The 17549-nt window shown below is 39.4% G+C and overlaps 1 protein-coding gene across 3 annotated transcripts; it reads left to right on the top strand.

Moving 5' to 3' along the window:
- Positions 1-517: 517 nt before the first annotated feature.
- Positions 518-14741, top strand: zgc:174895 (uncharacterized protein LOC100126024 homolog). Of its 3 annotated transcripts, none has more exons than XM_039757278.1 (6): positions 518-774; positions 1325-1449; positions 7270-7363; positions 11992-12138; positions 12763-12858; positions 13739-14741. In XM_039757278.1, the coding sequence occupies exons 2-6, from the start codon at positions 1327-1329 to the stop codon at positions 13888-13890; spliced, it is 612 nt and encodes a 203-aa protein (XP_039613212.1). In that variant the 5' UTR covers positions 518-774; positions 1325-1326; the 3' UTR covers positions 13891-14741. The 3 variants fall into 3 exon arrangements, with proteins under 3 accessions (XP_039613212.1, XP_039613210.1, XP_039613211.1); XM_039757276.1 differs by lacking the exon at positions 518-774 and adding an exon at positions 961-1060; XM_039757277.1 differs by lacking the exon at positions 518-774 and adding an exon at positions 1000-1021.
- The last annotated feature ends 2808 nt before the right edge of the window (positions 14742-17549 follow it).

Below are 17549 nucleotides of genomic sequence, written 5' to 3'. Positions count from 1 at the left end.
GTGGTCCCCATGTTCTCTGTATGGGGTTCTTTTCTGGGTATTCTGAACTTCTGCCCACATCCCCGGACACTGAACTGATCCAGTGTCTGGCTGTACAGGATTGATTCCTGCCTTGAGTCTGATGCAGCTGTGATAGGCTTGGTCCCCATGACCCTACAGATTGAGTAGGAGTTAAAAAAAGATTAATATCACATTCTTACAAAAACTTACTTCTCAATTGCAAAATAAGCGTTACAATTACATCATGCCGTGTTTTTCTTTTTTTTCTTTACCGGAATTGTACTTTTTATTATTATTTTTAAAGGAGTTACATGGGCTTCACAGATAAGTCTGAACAACGACATGCGGTCATGTTTATTCATATTCAAAAAAAAATCTTAACTTTGATAACCCGATTTCCAGTTCTGAGCCGTTAAACTATTATGTATAGTCACAGTGAGGGCGGATGATTCCATCTAGGCGGTTAGGAGGGAGAGGGAAGGCGATGGGATCGTAAAATAACAAGTGACGTAAAAAAAACACCCGGTCATTCATTTGCATCCCACTGATCCAGAGATTTAATTTGCCCTGGACAGGGCACCGATCCATTGCGGGACACACGCATACCCGTACAATATAGCGTCTTTTAGATATTTGCCCTCCAGAAAAGACAAGACATGAGAAGGACGACCCAACAAAGCACTGGAAAACATTCGCACCCGCTACTTTTAAAGATACCGTTGTAAACACGACTCAACTCCAGAGTGCGAGGTGTCGCTGAAAGAGTTAGAAAAGGTAAATTGTATAAATAAACTGATGCATCTAGAATGCATTTCTTGTTTAACATCTTACGCCGCGCAAAGAACTCGGCTTCCTCGGATTTCGTACTTGCAGTTTAGGCTCTGTGAGCCACGCAAGGAATTCGGCTTTATCGGATTTCGTGAGTGGTTTCTTCTAACAGGGTGATATCATATAAATACAAACCTTCGGTGAGCTGTCAGGAGATGTCTTAAAGTGAAGCGTGTCTATCCAGCGATGAACCGTGAGAATGCGCTCGTCCCTGGTTTTCTTAAACTTGGGGGTATCGTCATTCCTTTATATAGCTTGCATGCTTACTTATAGTAGCAGTAATCGCTGAGTTTATTAGTTGCCTTAGCGAAAATGTGCATGGGAACGCCTGTGTGTTTATTTGATCTATTTAGAATGTACTTTAAGTTAAAAAAAACGTTTCATGTTACTTTTCTGCACATTTGTCCTGTCCCATTCGCATTTCCGCTTAAAGCCCTTCCAGTGAACTTTGTCCTCCAATGAATGTTACTGCATTTCTCTCTTTGGGTCCCAACAGACATGGACGTGTGGAGTGCACCAGAGGAGCGTCACAAAGGCTGGTACCTAGATTTGATGGCCCCCAACACGAAAGGGCCGAACTACGCATGGCTGGATCCCTCCAGACTGTACTGCAACGCGGAGGTATCGAGGCACTGATGATCAGATAGCAGTGTTTTGTTTTCTTAATATTCTTCTTGATCCAATTTGAAAATTTTATTTGATACAGTCAGTACATGTTTCTTCATAGGTCAAATAGTCACAAGCGAAACCTGATCTTATACTTTTTGAAGGATAGCTAAACTTGCTAAAGTGTTTACTTCTTGAACCCTTTAATATTAAATATTATGTAGTTCTATATTTTGCTTGATGCTTTTCGCCCATGTACCTTCTTAAGTATCTTACAACTTCATCCCATATATTTGATCTCTTCTTTTATCTGTAAAGTTTATAGAGTTAGACATTATCTAAGTGCGTTAGAATTAAAGAAAATATCGAAGCGGACCTTCTGTTCATACCGCAACCGCGGCTACTCCTTTTATTGTACAAGGGGAGGTCTCACGAATTACATTATTTATTTATTTTGGGGCGTGCTTAATTGCGGGGTGTCAAAATGTTCCGTGGTATTAATCGGTTTCGTCTGTCATTCCAGATATTCGAAGATTGTTTGATTCATGAGCGAGAAACGACCCCGTATGGGAGTGTGAGTGATTAGCGCCCCAAACAGGTTTGGTGCTGGCATTGCAACCGGTGATGAATGTATGAATGAAATTTTCTCTTCGTCGAAGCGACGCAACGTTTCCCCTCGAGTGTAGATATTTAAGCGAACTTGGTGCGAGTGAGCGAAGCGGCGTGATCAGCAGCGGTGTTTGTAAATAATGCAAGCCCGTTCAGTGCGGGGATGATTCAGGTTCCTCCGCCACTGGCAAAGTTTATATCCACGCAAGTATCTGACGACCGTTTAATGGTTTAACTTTACTGAAAGATGGGAGGGGCTTGTTTAACTAAACTTGGCTGCCGCCGCGACTTGAGGCTGTAAAGGGCGTGGTTGAGGAATACCACCCAATATTCTAGTATAGGTAAAGAATTGGGACGAACCTTTTGCTAGTGACTCTGGGGGAATTCCCACATGGTTGTAGGCCTGCCAGGGAATATAATCACAGCAGCGTGTCCCGATTTCTCTGCCAGCTGGCAATGTCTCAGGGAGGCGTTCAGGGGGTCCTTTCACAATCTGCCCAACAGGCCACCACAGATTGCTTCGGTGGAGCTACGGAGTGAAGCTGCCACCTGTGCAAACATTATTATACAACAGGTCATAACTGTTTATAGGGTAGCAGTTCATTGTGGGAACACACACACACATTTACAGTGCACTTATAAATAATTGGGGCCCTAAGCAGAATGTTCTTCTTGGACCCCCAACACTTCCCAGCCACCCCTCCTTGCATCCAGTTCATTTCCTAAATGCTTTAATTTGATCAATAAATCAATAAATATAGAATACATAAAAAATAATTAAACTTATTCCTTATAAATGAAGGCATAGTTAGTAATAGTGATAATAAAGATTCAGGGTATCAATGTCCTGTTACACTGTGTTACTTTATATAGCTAATAGAATCACTTGTGACATGTGATAGAACAGGAAAACAATTTTAATACTGCCACTACTACTGCTAATAAAAATTACTACTACTAATAATGCAAAGAGAAATGACATCAAGTTCAAGTTTAAATTAGTTGTCTCATGTACAGTTGTGAAAAGGCAACACATGAAATGTGTTTTTTTGTTAAACATTCACAACCGTTCAAAAGTTTTAGAACCCCAATTTTTCAGTTTTTATGGAAATACATGCAGTATAATGTCATAATGTTTCATGAAATCAGGGCATAGAAAAAATTAACAACGGCAAATAAAAATAAGTGAAGGAAACATTGAGTGTTCAAAATGTTATTCAGATTTTTGATTCATCAAAGTAGCCACCTTTTGCTGATGTAACATCTATAGAAGATTAAATTATGACATGTTCACATATGTTAAAAAAATTTATAGGGTATACTTAGTTTTTCAGATGACTTTACATAGTGCCATGAAATTCTTACTTGCATGACTCTATCTGACAAGGACAATGAATTCAACTCAACGCCACATCAGATGTGTATCCACATAGTTAGAGACAGAGTAGACGTAGCGCCATAGTTAATTTAGATCTGTGTAAGATACGGTAAGCATCCCAGTAAAATGAAACATTTACAACACATCATAAGCAACTCTATGATTTTGTCAAATCACCTTAGGAAATTCTCAGAAGGTAAAATCATATATATGAAAATTTCAAAGAAGCAGTGGCAGATGGGGAGGAGAACAGAAGACTTGGAAGTTTAAGAGAGACTGTTAACCACCATTGAAAAGTACAGTGTAACAATCTAAAGCAGACAGGTGGATGGAAGTAAAGGTGTTAGCAGTACTCACATTTCAACACTAACTATACTTGTACACCTCTTGATGTTTGAGAATACCTTCTGCTTCATAAAATCACTACCTGATCAATTGTGTTCAGCTTGATCTCTAACGGAAGAATACACTGAGTTCTTCTGAAAGGCAAAATACTCAGGCCATGGGCACTAAAGCCACTTCCCACTCTAGATGTTTCTGTAAGGGAAAGGCCAAGTCCACCAATGACCCAACCATAAAGAGTCTTTCTTGGACATAAATTTAATGCAGGCTTGCCAAGTTATCATGTTTGATAGTGAGATGACTTTTTTCTTGTTATACTCATAGTTAGGCTGATCAATAAAATGAAGAGTTGTTTTTCTCTCAACTCATCTGCTCTAAAGTATATTTCATCTCTTAATGCTGCACACAGTCTGTTTTTCAGACAAGCAATGACTAAAACCAATGCCTGGCTGCTATCAAAAGGCGCATTATAAAGCTAATAAGATTACAACACAGCATCAAATGAAAATGCTCAAGAGTACAACAAATGAATCTAGGCCAGGAGTTCACATGACTTTCTCTATACTCTGATCGCTTGTGTTGGCCACACATTTGTGTTTTCCCTTTTTAATTTCTGAACAACAAAATCCACACAAAGGTACTGTAAACATGATACAAATGCTCTATAAGTGCAGGAGACGGTAGATAACTTGAGGTATTACCACAGCTCAGGTCTTCTAGTTGGGAATGTGATGATTTCTTCCATTGCTCAGAATAATTAAATTAATACTTGACTGATGCCTTTATCCAAGGCAGCTTATAACATTTATGATGCATTTGGTTTGGGACACAGGTAAGTCAGCTGACTTGCTCATGGTTGCACAGTGTCAGTAATAGGATTTGAACCCACAACCTTAGCATTGGAAGTCCAAAGCCTTTACCACTACACCATATTACCCACCTAAGTAGACCACCTACTTCAAATAAATATGGTTTATATTTTTATTCTCAACATCATTAATTTTGGAATAGGTTTCTGAAAAAGGAGCTTGTCATACCGTAGATGAAACAACCTTTCCTTCTGGTAAACATAAAATGACAGTAGATAGGGGAAAAACTGGAATCATTGCAAAAATGCTTCAAACAAAATTTGTAGATCTTTTAATTTCCTAAAACTGTAATTCCTGCTGATTGTTGAAATCTTGGGAAGCTGCACCACTGTAGAAAACATTACAGTCAAAGGCAGATGAACAGTTTTAAGATCCAAGAACAGTCAAGATGATTTTGATCAAGTTTGGCATTTGTGTTGTTCTTAATGGTTTTTGAATGGTCACCATTAACTCTGGCTTTTCTGTTCATTTAACTGCAAAACATGTGTCCTCCATTATTTGATTTCTCATGTTTATCGCATCCACCATCCTCACTTACTGATTGCCTTGCTGAGATCAAGTCTTGGTTCTCTTATAACTTCTTGCAGTTGAACTCTAATAAAACTGAGGTGCTTCTTATGGGCACGAAATCTGCAATAGCGAAGGCATCAAAGATCTCAGTATTAATAGACAACACATCTGTTACCTGTACAGATCAGATAAAAAGCCTTGGTGTAATTCTGGACAGCACGTTGTCTTTTCAGTCTCACATTAGTTCTGTTACTCGAGCAGCTTACTTCCACCTGCGTAACATTAATCGCCTGCGTCCATTTTTGTCAAATCACTCTACTGCCATTTTAGTCAACAGTTTGGTCACCTCCCGCCTGGACTATTGCAACTCACTTCTCTTTGGTCTGCCCCAAAAGTTACTACATAAACTTCAACTTGTTCAAAATTCGGCTGCTCGTATAATTACTAAAACACCCTATTCTGATCACATTACACCTGTTATTCAGCAGCGTCATTGGCTGCCAATAAAGTTTAGGGTCAACTACAAAATTTTAGTCCTTACATATAAGGCTATTCATAATCTTGCCCCTACATATCTCTCACAGCTCCTACAAGTCATTAAACCCTCTCGTATGCTCAGATCCTCTTCTTCCATCAACTTAAATAATCCAGCAGCACGTCTTGTCACGATGGGATATCGAGCATTTAGCAGATCGGCACCTTCCTTATGGAACTCATTACCTGCTTATCTTAGGAATATGACTACCCTTCACCAATTTCAGGCTAATCTTAAAACTCATCTGTTCAAAATTGCTTATTCACTGTAATTGTTACTGGTGTTTTATCTAACGGATTTTAAATTTTTTAGCCATTGAATGTTTATTTTTTTATCTGATTGTACAGTGACCTTGAGTTTTTTGAAAGGCGCTTCAAATAAAATGTATTATTATTATCAAAAATTGAGTATAAAAGAAAGCGAGAAGGGAGAGGCTTGTTATTGAATTTTGTTATGCTATGACTCAGATCATGCTCTTTTTCTGCTGTTGATATAGAGATATCACTTGAATACAGTTTAGTTTTGGATCAGTACTAAAAGTTTGACTTCAGTGTCTATACCAGCTTTTGGACCTCTGTACTGCTACCAAAATGGTTTCAAAGAAAATAATGAATAGCTCTAAAACCTCCCATTTTACTCCAGTGTCTCTTGTGCACCGCACAATCGCTTGCCTCCTTGGTGCACCGCACTACACATCACTTCCCTCTTGATAGCTGTGAAGTTGAAGCAATAGGGGACAGGGTCCCCTGTGAAATCCCAGTAGCGTCGAATCAGTAAGGCGGGATTCCCCTGCGAAAATTTGATCCAGTGAAAGGGTATGTCTTTGTTTAATGGACGTTTTTTCAACAAGTGCACTACTGTAGAGAGTGGTGAGGGAAGGATGGTGGGAGGGTTAAGCTGACGTTTACTTCTGTACCATTTTAATATTTGGGTTTTACAATATTTTTCCAGTGTCGGTATACCACACAACCCTAGTGTGGAGGTAGTTGTTTCTTTAAAGACTGACACATCTTATATTAGAACAATTAGGGTTAGGGTTTATCTTTTAATACAATATCTTTTAATCTTTTATTTTTTACATTGACCCTTAATTGGACAAGTAATGCAGAACTTACATGTGTTATATTTCTTCATTCCATTTAATACACAGTCTTGGAGTTTAGCAACTAAGCATTTCACTACATATTGTACTATGTGTATAGTTGTATGTGACAAAGTAAATATTGTTTTTCATTTAGACATGCTGCATGTCATCTCTCCATGAATATGCTTCAGTGTTGTAAGTTATTCATCTGATAGCCCTACTGATAACACCACCAGTTTTGCACATTCTTCTGGTGTCAAGGTGAAGTAGGCCAAATTTTAGACTTGCACCTGCTATTAAATGATTTGGGATAGCAGTTAGCGATGTGAATTTATAGTTTTCTGAATTATTTAGAACTCCAAGTATTATTTGTCATGGTCTATCTTGGTACTGATATAGGTTTGTTGGGTTTACTATAAAATTTAGCATTTATTGACATCTCTTATGTGAATGTTATCTGTAAATATTTCGATTTTCTCTATATCTCTACTTCTTTTTCACCTGATAGGGTTTGCAGGATTGTGTCAAGGACCTTCTACAACCATTCCAGGGAGACTCCATTGATATTGTAGCTGGAATTGATGCCATGGGATTTATCCTAGGTAACAGTATATCCTAATGGAATTAATAGACTAATAGATTAGTCTCATCCAGCTCCTTTTGTGCCTTCCTCCTCTCAGTCTATTTCTTCTTCAGTCAGAATCTCCTTAAACTGATGTTCTTCTGCCAGGAATTCATAATATTGTATTAGTGCTGGGTCAGTTGTACAGCAGCCATGAGTTATGAACTCCTGGAGACATTTTCCATATTCTGAGTTTAAAGGAGTACTTCACCCAAAATGATCTTTTTCAATATGTTACTTATCCTGTGAAATTTGTAGAGATTGGATGATTTAACCTCAAACGAACCCTTGGGTGACAACTTCTGGTCAATCGCAAATGATGTGAACGTCCATGGAAAAAAAAGAATAGAAATTTTCACATAACTTGTGTTGCATGGAAAAAAAAGAATAGAAATTTTCACATAACTTGTGTTGCATAATCCACGTGTCTGTTATCCATTCATATGGTCAAAATGTGTGCATTTATTGGTTAAATATTATAGTGACAGTGTGGGTTAGCTCCACACTACTGGTTCCTTCCAGGAACCTCTTGAACCCACCACTGTCAATAATGTTACTGAGATATGCCAGGCAGATCAAGACAAGAAGATGCATCCAGGCAAGGAGATGCTGCAAATGGGTGCTAAAGAGCTTTTATTAAAACTCCAAAACAGTGTTCAACCAGTGCAGTGCAAAAGTTCTATATATAAACAGTCCATAAAAGTGGAGGTTAAAATCCAATCAATAAATCAATAAAAATGAGGTTAAAACATGGCAGGAATCTACTTATAAAAATCTCAGTCCCCGGTGCTTCCCTTTAAAATTGACGTCTCTTTTGGCTTAGATCTTGCAGCACAGAGAGACATCACCAAGAGGCATAGACAAACTTCAGTCCTGCTGTCCCCACTGCCAATCTCTTGGCGATCCACAGGGAGCAGCTGAGCCACCACTCTTTTGACTCCCACTGCCATTCCCCGGCTTTGTGAGTAATTTTGTTGCTCCTGCTCCCAAGCTCAGCAGGAACAACCCTCAGCCCCCTCAAGCTCCAGCCACAAACTCCTCTCTTGGGACTGCATTCCCATCTGCCTGCTTCCTTCACTTTTGCACCAGCTCTGTTTCGCTCCTGCTCTTAACCTCCGTGCTCTCACAAACCTCTCAATTCTTTCATCCCTCTTCTCTGCCATGTAGGTTCCTTTTTATCTGTCCTCTCTAATTGGGTGCAGGGATGACAAGCTGCTGAACCCTTGGCACAACTGAGGCACCCGACTGATCCACCTGCCTGCACACATTTATAAGGTGTGACCAGCCAAGAACCCTAATTAACCACTGAGTGAAACATGCTCACTAACACCCACACCCAATTTTAAGCTTGTATACTACCCAGGACCTGAATATTTATTTAAAAAGTGCCCTGTGCCATGGATCACTCATCACAGTTATTAACAGCTCCTTCCTGAAACTCTGCATTAAATGTCAACAGAAAAGACGCCATTTCCACTTTACTGAAGCTCTCCCCGTCTCCTTCATTCATTGGTCAAGAATCATGTCTTCAATACATACGCGCAGTACTGTTGGAATGATGCCTTTCCTATTGACATTCAATGCAGAGTTTTCAGAAAAAATCTGTTAAAAATATTTTATCAAAAACTGTACACATTTTGACCATTCAAATGGATAACAGATATATGGATTGTCCAACATGAGTTACGTGAAAAGTTGTGTTCTTTTTCTTTTTTTCCCATGAATGTTTTTCACATTTTTTGCCATTGATCAGAACTGTTAACTGTTGGATTCAATTATGCTTGAATCTTCAATATGTACTTTCTCCATGAAAACACGAGATTCAAAAAGTATTCCTTTAAACTGGAAGAAAAGCTCAAAACTAGGAGGAGCAAATGAACAGCTTGTGTTAAAATAAGTGTGTAGTACTGATTTTGTTAGCAGCAGAGGAACATTGTTTAATTTTGATGACCCTTTGCACAAGCCTTAGTTTTACTTCTGGATTATTTGTTAATAATTTGAAACTTGATTATTTATTCTGTCTTTTCTGTATATTGGTCAGACATGTAAATAAGAAAGGGATTTGCTGAGCTCTTTACATGTGACACTATTCTTTCTTCTACTGCACGGGTGTCCAGCTCCGGTCCTGGTGGGCCACAGTGGCTGCAGGTTTTCTTTCTAACCGTTTTCCTACTCAGCAAGCAGTTTTCACTGCTAATTAACTCAATTCTTTTTAACTTCATTTTAATAGCCCAGTTTTTAAGGATTCAGTCCTCTAAATTTATGTCTTTCTACATTAAATGACAGCCAAACAGAAATAAGATTTGAAACGAGCCAACAGATGCTCAGCTAATTGGAATGTCAAACTCCAGCCAATTTCACTCCAACCAGTTTCTTAATGAGAAGCCAATTCTTGCTGTTAAAAATTGATTTTCTGTCTTTTCTAAGACCACCATCAAGATGTTTTGGTGACCTGAGCAGAACAACATGACCGATACCTTCACCTTTCTTTACAAGGTGAGACACAAAAATAACTGGACTGGGCTTGGGGCTTTCCTGGAAAACCGTCTGGAGGTCCGCTGGACCTGAATCATAGAACTATATCCCCTCCTCTCGCCGACCGGCTAGGTATATCCTGTGAATAGCCCAGTCAGTATTTGCACAGCAATCACTACATGAGTTGCTGCAACAATGTCGGGCGAAAAAAGCGAATAGCGAGATAAGACAAGACAACCCTCCAGCGCACATTGTTTTTTCCGTAAAGCAGTTTTTGAGTGGCAGAAATTTTCCTGTCCTCGATCATTCTCGCTATTTGCCTGATTTAGCTCCCTGTGATATTTACTTTTTCCTGAAAGTCAAAAGTGACCAGAAGGGAACACATTTTTCTTCAATGGATAAAGTGAAGACAGAAACGGCAAGCCTGTTGAAGAGCCTCAAGCAAGAAGACTTCCAGCACTGTTTCAATCAATGGAAGATACATATGGAACAGTGTAGAGATCAGGAGAGAGAGTATATAGAAGGTGACAATGTTTAGAATGCCGTAATTCATCAATAAATATATATTTTTTACCAATCCGGTTATTTTTGTGTCTCACCTCATATTTTCAGGTTACCTTGGTTATGTGGTGGCTTGTTTTGTGTCTCATTATTGTTTGGCAGCTCATTAAAGAAAAAGAAAAAACTAAGGGGTCTGAGTTACATCAATTAAAACTAAGGCAACGGGCGGCATGGTGGTGCAGTGGTAGCGCTGCTGCCTCGCAGTAAGGAGGCCTGGGTTTGCTTCCCAGGTCCTCCCTGCATGGAGTTTGCATGTTCTCCCCGTGTCTGCGTGGGTTTCCTTCGGTTTCCTCATACAGTCCAAAGACATGCAGGTTAGGTGCATTGGTGATCTTAAATTGTCCCTAGTGTGTGTGTGTGTGCCCTGCGGTGGGCTGGTGCCCTGCCCGGGGTTAGTTTCCTGCCTTGCGCCCTGTGTTGACTGGGATTGGCTCCTGTAGTTAGGATACAGGTTAGTGGGTTGGATAATGGATGGATGGAAAACTAAAGCAAAACAAGTTAATCAGCAGCAAAAACAGCTCACTAATTAAGAGGATGGTTAGAATGAAAACCTGCAGCCACTGCGGCCCACCAGGACCAGAGTTGGACATCCCTGTTCTACTGACTACTCTGCAAATGGCTCCATAGCATTCTTCACAAAGACTGTTCTTTACATGAGAACTCTACCCACACTTGTCATTGTGAACACACACATATCTTTCCCTTGTGAAATACAGTGCCAAGAATCTCTCATACAGATTAACTATTTGTTTGTTGTGCTGTCAAAAACATCCCCCTGAGGACATTTTCTCTGCATCTGAAACCTTTGCTGCTTCAGACTAGACATACTGGTAAGTTTAATGGCATTTGTATTTCATTCTTTCTGGTGAATCTTGGGAAGCAATTGTAAGCCACTGGATGATATTTTTTTTCTTATTATTTATAAATATAGCTTCACTTAAAAACTTGCGTGTTTCAGCAGCAACTAAATGTGTGATGTGACTTTGAAAATAAGTATCTTTAATTTTGTATGTGTTGGTCCAGAGGAAGTTACCCACTTTATTCAAAAATGAATAAAAATTAATTGTATGAGATCTTCTTGGAAAATATGTCAGTTTTATCTTGAGAGTTGTCTTGGTTGTTCCCAACAGACATGTAGGTGCGAAGCTACTCCATTTCACACCTAAAGGCAGGTCAGCTGACCTGTAAAAATGTTGCTTGGCCTTTGTATTGGGAAGCAGTGGTCCTCCCGCCCTTTAACAATCTGGCATCAGTTATTTAGTATTGGGTTTGTCCATCACGCACACAGGAGCTCAGGTTATTACTCTAGTGTCCATTCAATCAATGCATTTTAGGGCACGGCTAAAAGAGGATGCACAGCTCATACCAGCTACAGAAAACAAATTTGCCAGCCAACAAGCCTGTCATTCTTCTTCAGTGAGTGTCTTCTGTCAGTAAACATCACCATAAAATACTACAGCTTGCTGCTTCATTACTATTCTTTTCAACCAGCTACCTTAGGGTAGGGTGCGAAAATGAACAGAAATCGGAGTTATTTGTTCACTTGAATGCTGCTTTTTTCTCGGTTTCCAGGTAGTATCATTGCTGCATTTCTCAAGAAAGGTTTCCTGGTACTTCGTAAAGCTGGACATCTCTGTGTGAAAACCAAAGCCCTAAACTTCACTGATTACTCCAGGAGGGAGAAGACCATAGAAGTTTGCACAGATGTTTTGAAAAAAGGTACACAATGATTTATACAAAAGCAAGTGTAAAGCCAAGAGTTTTGAAGACTAGCAAGCCTTTATTTTTGTCCATGGGGGCACGGTGACAATGGATGTCACTGATCTGTCACAACCCCAGAGACCATGTCTGTGTCTCTGCAAGGTTTACATGTTCTTCAATGTCCCTACGAGTTCCCTTCCATATTCCAAAGATTAACTGGTACGTGTGTGTAAAGTGGCATCGTGTTCACAGCTGGCTCCTGCATTGCATTCAATGTTGCCAACATAGGCACCATCAAGACCAGAAAAGAGGATTGATAAGTGGACTTTTTGAAGTAAGAGTGCAAGTGCCCAGTGTGACATAGGCCATCAAGTGATGTCACATGGCAACCTGATCCTGAAGGGCACAAGGTTAGGGAACAGCTGTTATTTCTTCAGGAATGGGGAATAGACACATGGCACTCACCCTCATGAAAAAAATTTCCAGTTCATTGTTCAGTACATTGCATAGAATGCATAGTACCTTTTAGCCTAGTTATGTCCTGACCCTCTGAAGAAACTCTGTGGAGTCCAAAGGTTCTCTAGAGATATCTTGAATTCCCAGGTGTATGACAGTGTGTCCATTTGTTTTCTTTTTATGCAGGATGTCGAGTTTTACTAGTAGACCAATGGATTGAGACAGGTGGTACAATGAAAGCAGCCATTAAGCTGGTGGAGGATCAAGGTGCAGTTGTAGCAGGTGAGTTCTTCCATTTCTGTACTCAACTTTCTGTACCCAATGAAATCATTTTAATGCTGATTTTGGTAGGTGATACATTCTGTTAATTGTGGCAGCTTGCGTACCAATCCAATGGCTTGAATTATATTCTTGTTAAAATTCTGTGTGCATACCAATTGTTGGCCTATCTTTATTCTTGGTGGGGCACTCTGACCTTCCGATTAACAATTAGATGATGTACAGTTGGGCAGCACTTACTAACCTTTGTGGCGTCATGACTTTTTTACATGCCAGTGTGTTTACCATGCAAAGGGGAGAGGGGGCTCCCCTTCCCATCCCTCCCCTCATTCTTGAATTTTGTTCTTTCATCTGACCGGTTGTGTGTGGGGTGTTTCTCCTTGACTGTCAGTTGGGGTCTGGTACTATGCGATCACCAGAGCATTAGATGAATCAAGCACAGCTGGCCCACCACAGGTTGGGAAACTCTGATGTGGATACCTGAGTTTTTCCTTAGCCAGCTGCAAGGAAGGAATTGAATGGAAGTTGGAAGTTGAATGGAAAGGCCTGGCCTGTAAGCTTGAAGAGTGTGCCCTCTTACAGAAACTGAAGGGACATTTTGCACATTTCAGGAATTCATTTAGATGAAAATCCATTTCAGTTCTGTAATGCTTTATTACTTCTTATTAGCCTTACGTGATCCTTGGTGGGCATCACAGCAGCTTGCACTGTAGTAAGAAAGGTATGCATGTTTTATAATCTGCCCTACAGCTGGGGTGTTAATGTACAATGAATAATCTGCAGCAGGAAGTAACCATGCTATGTAGCCAAGCTGCTGTGATCATTACATTTTCGTGTGGTAAATGTTTTGGATGCTGCTATTATGTTTTCTCTTTCTTTTCAGGCATTGCTGCAATATGCATTGAGAACAGTGAGATTGGGAAGTGGATCAAAGAGAATTATAAATACTCCCACTGTGTCCCTGAACACTTACAGGGTGAATTTGATGCCCACTACCTGAAGTCATTTGCCTTGTACCAGAGTAACAGTCCATAAGTTACAGGACAGGGCAGGGTATCCACTCAGTGGAGAAAGTCTTGTGGAACTTCATACTGCTCAATGGACATATGCATTTCAAAGCATTCAACTAGGCTTAATGTCTGCATGCTGACCAGTAAGATTTAGGCTCTATCGGAATGTGGGCACATTTTTTTGGTTCGAATAGACTGCCAATAGTGGTGAGATGGTAAGAGCAAGAAATAGTTCAACATGAACCTAAGACAGTACTCGAAAATTAACTGTAAATGCTTTTTAACTCTGAAGAAAACTACTGGAAATAAGACAGTGGTGTCTTCCGTTTTATGTCAAAATGGCATAGTTGAGCTCAAAATGATTTCACATGAAATTTATTAAACTTTTAAGATTTTAATGAATTCTGGAAATCTTTTAGATTACTGCAAAAAATAACATGGTGCTGGGGTGACTTGTCCTATTGGCATGATTTGTCACACTGGCGGGTCATTACAACCATTCAGAAAAAAAAATACTTCTATTAAAAAACTACCAATAAATATCAAATTAAATGATACTGCTGTCCTTTCTTTGATGATATAATATAACTAGCTGTGTTACTCTGCTTTGCTTGGGAAATTCTTTGAGACAATTGACATCAGTTATAGTGCCATCAATTAATTGGAAGTATCAGAAGTGCTTTTCTGTATACAATAGTCACATTTTTTTAACCAGAGGCTAGTATTATTAGTTGACTAAAGCTTTTACTCTTGAACATGTTACTTTATATACAACTACAAATGAAAAAAAAACATTTCTGCAGTATATCAGCTGTTGAGTGTCCTATTGAATGACTTTGGTTTTGTTTATTGTCATTGAAAAACAATTTTACAGGAAGCTGTGTTCTTTTTAATCTTTCTTCTTCTTCCTCTTCATCTTTTCCCATTTCTGTGTACAGTTGATGTGTTTGATCAGCCTTCTCCAAACAGCTCAGCCCTGGACCCCCTCACCAATCAGGCCCTTTTCCTTCAGATCTTCTTTTACTTTACCCATCCACCTCCATTATGGGCTTTTCTCACTTTCTCACCCCCTGTAGTTCTATTCCCATCACTCTTTTGCCCACATATTCCATGTCTCTTCTCATTACATGTCCATACCATTTCGACCTATTTTCCCCTACAGGTAGCTCCCCCACTTTTGTTGTACCTCTGATTGTCTAATTTCTTATTCTGTCCAATTTTTTAACTCCACACATTCATCTCAACATTCTCATTTCTGCCACATCTAATTTCTCCTGCACTCATTTCACTTCCCAGGTATCAGCTCCGTACATCATTGTTGGTCTTGCCACCGTCTTAAAAAATCTTACCTTTAACCTTCACATTAATTCTTTGATCACTCCATATGCCTGATACCTTCTTCCAATTGGTCCATCCACAGTATTTTCTACGGGATATCTCTGTATCTAGATTTCCATCTCAGGCTACCACTGATCCTTAATATTTTAATTTTTCCACTCTTTTCAATAGCTCGACCTGCAGGCTAACCTTTGAATCCTGATCATCATTAAACCTCATATATTCGGTCTTCATCCTATTTATCATCAGCTCTCTATTTTCTAAAGCCCTTCTCTATTCTTCCAACTTCTTCTCCACATCCTTTTTTCTGCTACTATGCAACACAATGTCATCAGCAAAAAGCAAGCACCAGAGGGACTGGGGCCTCATGTATAAATGGTGCGTATGCACAGAAATGTTGCGTAAGAACATTTCGGCGTTCAAGTCGCGATGTATAAAACCTACACTTGGCGTAAAGCCACACACATTTCCACGGTACCTCATACCCTGTCATACGCAAGTTCTCCGCTCGGTTTTGCAGACTGGCGGCACCCAGCGTCAAAGCAGTGCTACTGTTCCTGTGTGGTTACCCTTTATTTCTTAGAACCACATTCCTGACGTGCCTTTATAAATACAGTACACTGAAATTAACCGCATATTGTTTATTAGTATAATGCATCTAATTGTAATTAAACTGTAACAATATAATGGTCCAGGGAATAGCAATATCATTCCAAATACCATAACTAGTTTAACATTGTTACTCTCACTGCACCATCTTCATCTTCTTTTTCTTCTTTCAGCTGCTCCCTTTAAGGGTTGCCACAGCGGATCATCTTTTTCCATATTACTCTCACTGCACCACTCAGAGTATTTTTATCACTGTATCTGAGTGGGGAATCACAGCAGCAGCTGATAGGAAAGAGAATTATCGGTATACTGCATCAAGCACATACTGCCTCAGCCACAGCAAAACATTTCAAAGCCTTTCCTGTGTGGGCCTCGCGGTTCAGAAACAGTTTCATCCCAAGAACTATAAACACAATCAATTGCTCCTTGTAGAACTGTTTGTACTTATAAGTACAATCACCTCACTGTAAACTTGCACTACAGTTATAATATTGCACAACCTGCGCCACTTTATAAAGCGCGTATTTACATATGATGACAATACCATTTTTAAGATGAAATGCAGCAAGATATGTTGATTATATTAAACAGATAACACTTTAACTTCATTTAAATAATCTGTATTGTTAATAATTAAACATGTGAGGACACAGTGCCGCAGCGCTAGCAAGTTCATGTATTGTTCCTGCCTCGCGCTGTATATTTACTGAGGCTGGCACGACACTGGACGGATAGACAGATAGAATAATTAAACATGTTCTATGAAGATATTTCAATGTTCCTTAAAGGTTTTGAATAATCATCGTTGTAAGCTTACAGATGTCTTAATGTCTATTACAGAGCTGATTGTGTGGAGATTGGGTATTTGGGGAAAGAAAAGTAAGGACAGGAATTGGAGGTTAGTACGTTTGAAAGAGACAGTCCTGCTACAATAAATTATTTCATCGAAGGTCGCGCATGGCTCAGCAGCATCTTGTGTGAGACATGAACAATCACTGCGCCATCGTGTTCCCATGTTTAATAACATGCTTTCAATCCAATCATTATGAAAATGATATCACGTATACATCTCAGTATTTTAATAATTCAGAGAGCTGTAATATCACGAATGTAATGGATTCTGTGTCCTGTCGGAGAAAAAGAAAGAACAGACGCACGTAGTGATTCACACACATAGAAGATCAAATACAAAACAAAGCATTTAACGTACTACTTTAGTTACGATGAGATTTGAGAAAATAGTAAATTAAATGATTTTAAGATGAAGTTTACGATGTTTTACTTTAATGACAAAATATACTACGTGATTAAAGTGGAAATTTCGAGATTAAAGTTGACATTTCGTGTTTTTTTCCCCCATGTGCCTATTTTTTTTTCTGTACCCTAATAAGCTTTCATATGACACTCAGACAGTGGGCTACGACTCGCCTTTTCACAGCGACTTTGATATGTGACTTCTTTTTTATTTTGGCACTGTGCGACTTTGTGAAAATAAGGCTTTTGAGTTTCTCCGACACGCTATGCCACTCGAGCAACTTCCTTTTGTTGTTTATACTACTGTTTAAACCAACAAATAGTACGTTTTTCCATGCCTCCATTTGGTATTCACTGAAATTCTTATATTTTCCCCCGTGCTTTTCCCATTGTCTTTTCACAGAACGCCGAACTTCAGGGCTATTTATATTGATTTGCATATTCAAAGAGGCGTAATTCTGGGAGGAGTTGGGGCGGGCGTGC

Source organism: Polypterus senegalus, chromosome 6, assembly GCF_016835505.1.
Source record: "Polypterus senegalus isolate Bchr_013 chromosome 6, ASM1683550v1, whole genome shotgun sequence".
NCBI lineage: Eukaryota > Metazoa > Chordata > Cladistia > Polypteriformes > Polypteridae > Polypterus > Polypterus senegalus.
This window is presented reverse-complemented; position numbering and strand designations above follow the sequence as displayed.

Coding starts and splice junctions, on each gene's coding strand:
- zgc:174895 (XM_039757276.1), top strand. CDS start 1,015: ATGAACCGTGAGAATGCGCTCGTCCCTGGTTTTCTTAAACTTGGGG. Junction 1,450..7,269: donor GACTGTACTGCAACGCGGAG/GTATCGAGGCAC, acceptor TTCACCTGATAG/GGTTTGCAGGATTGTGTCAA. Junction 7,364..11,991: donor TGCCATGGGATTTATCCTAG/GTAACAGTATAT, acceptor CTCGGTTTCCAG/GTAGTATCATTGCTGCATTT.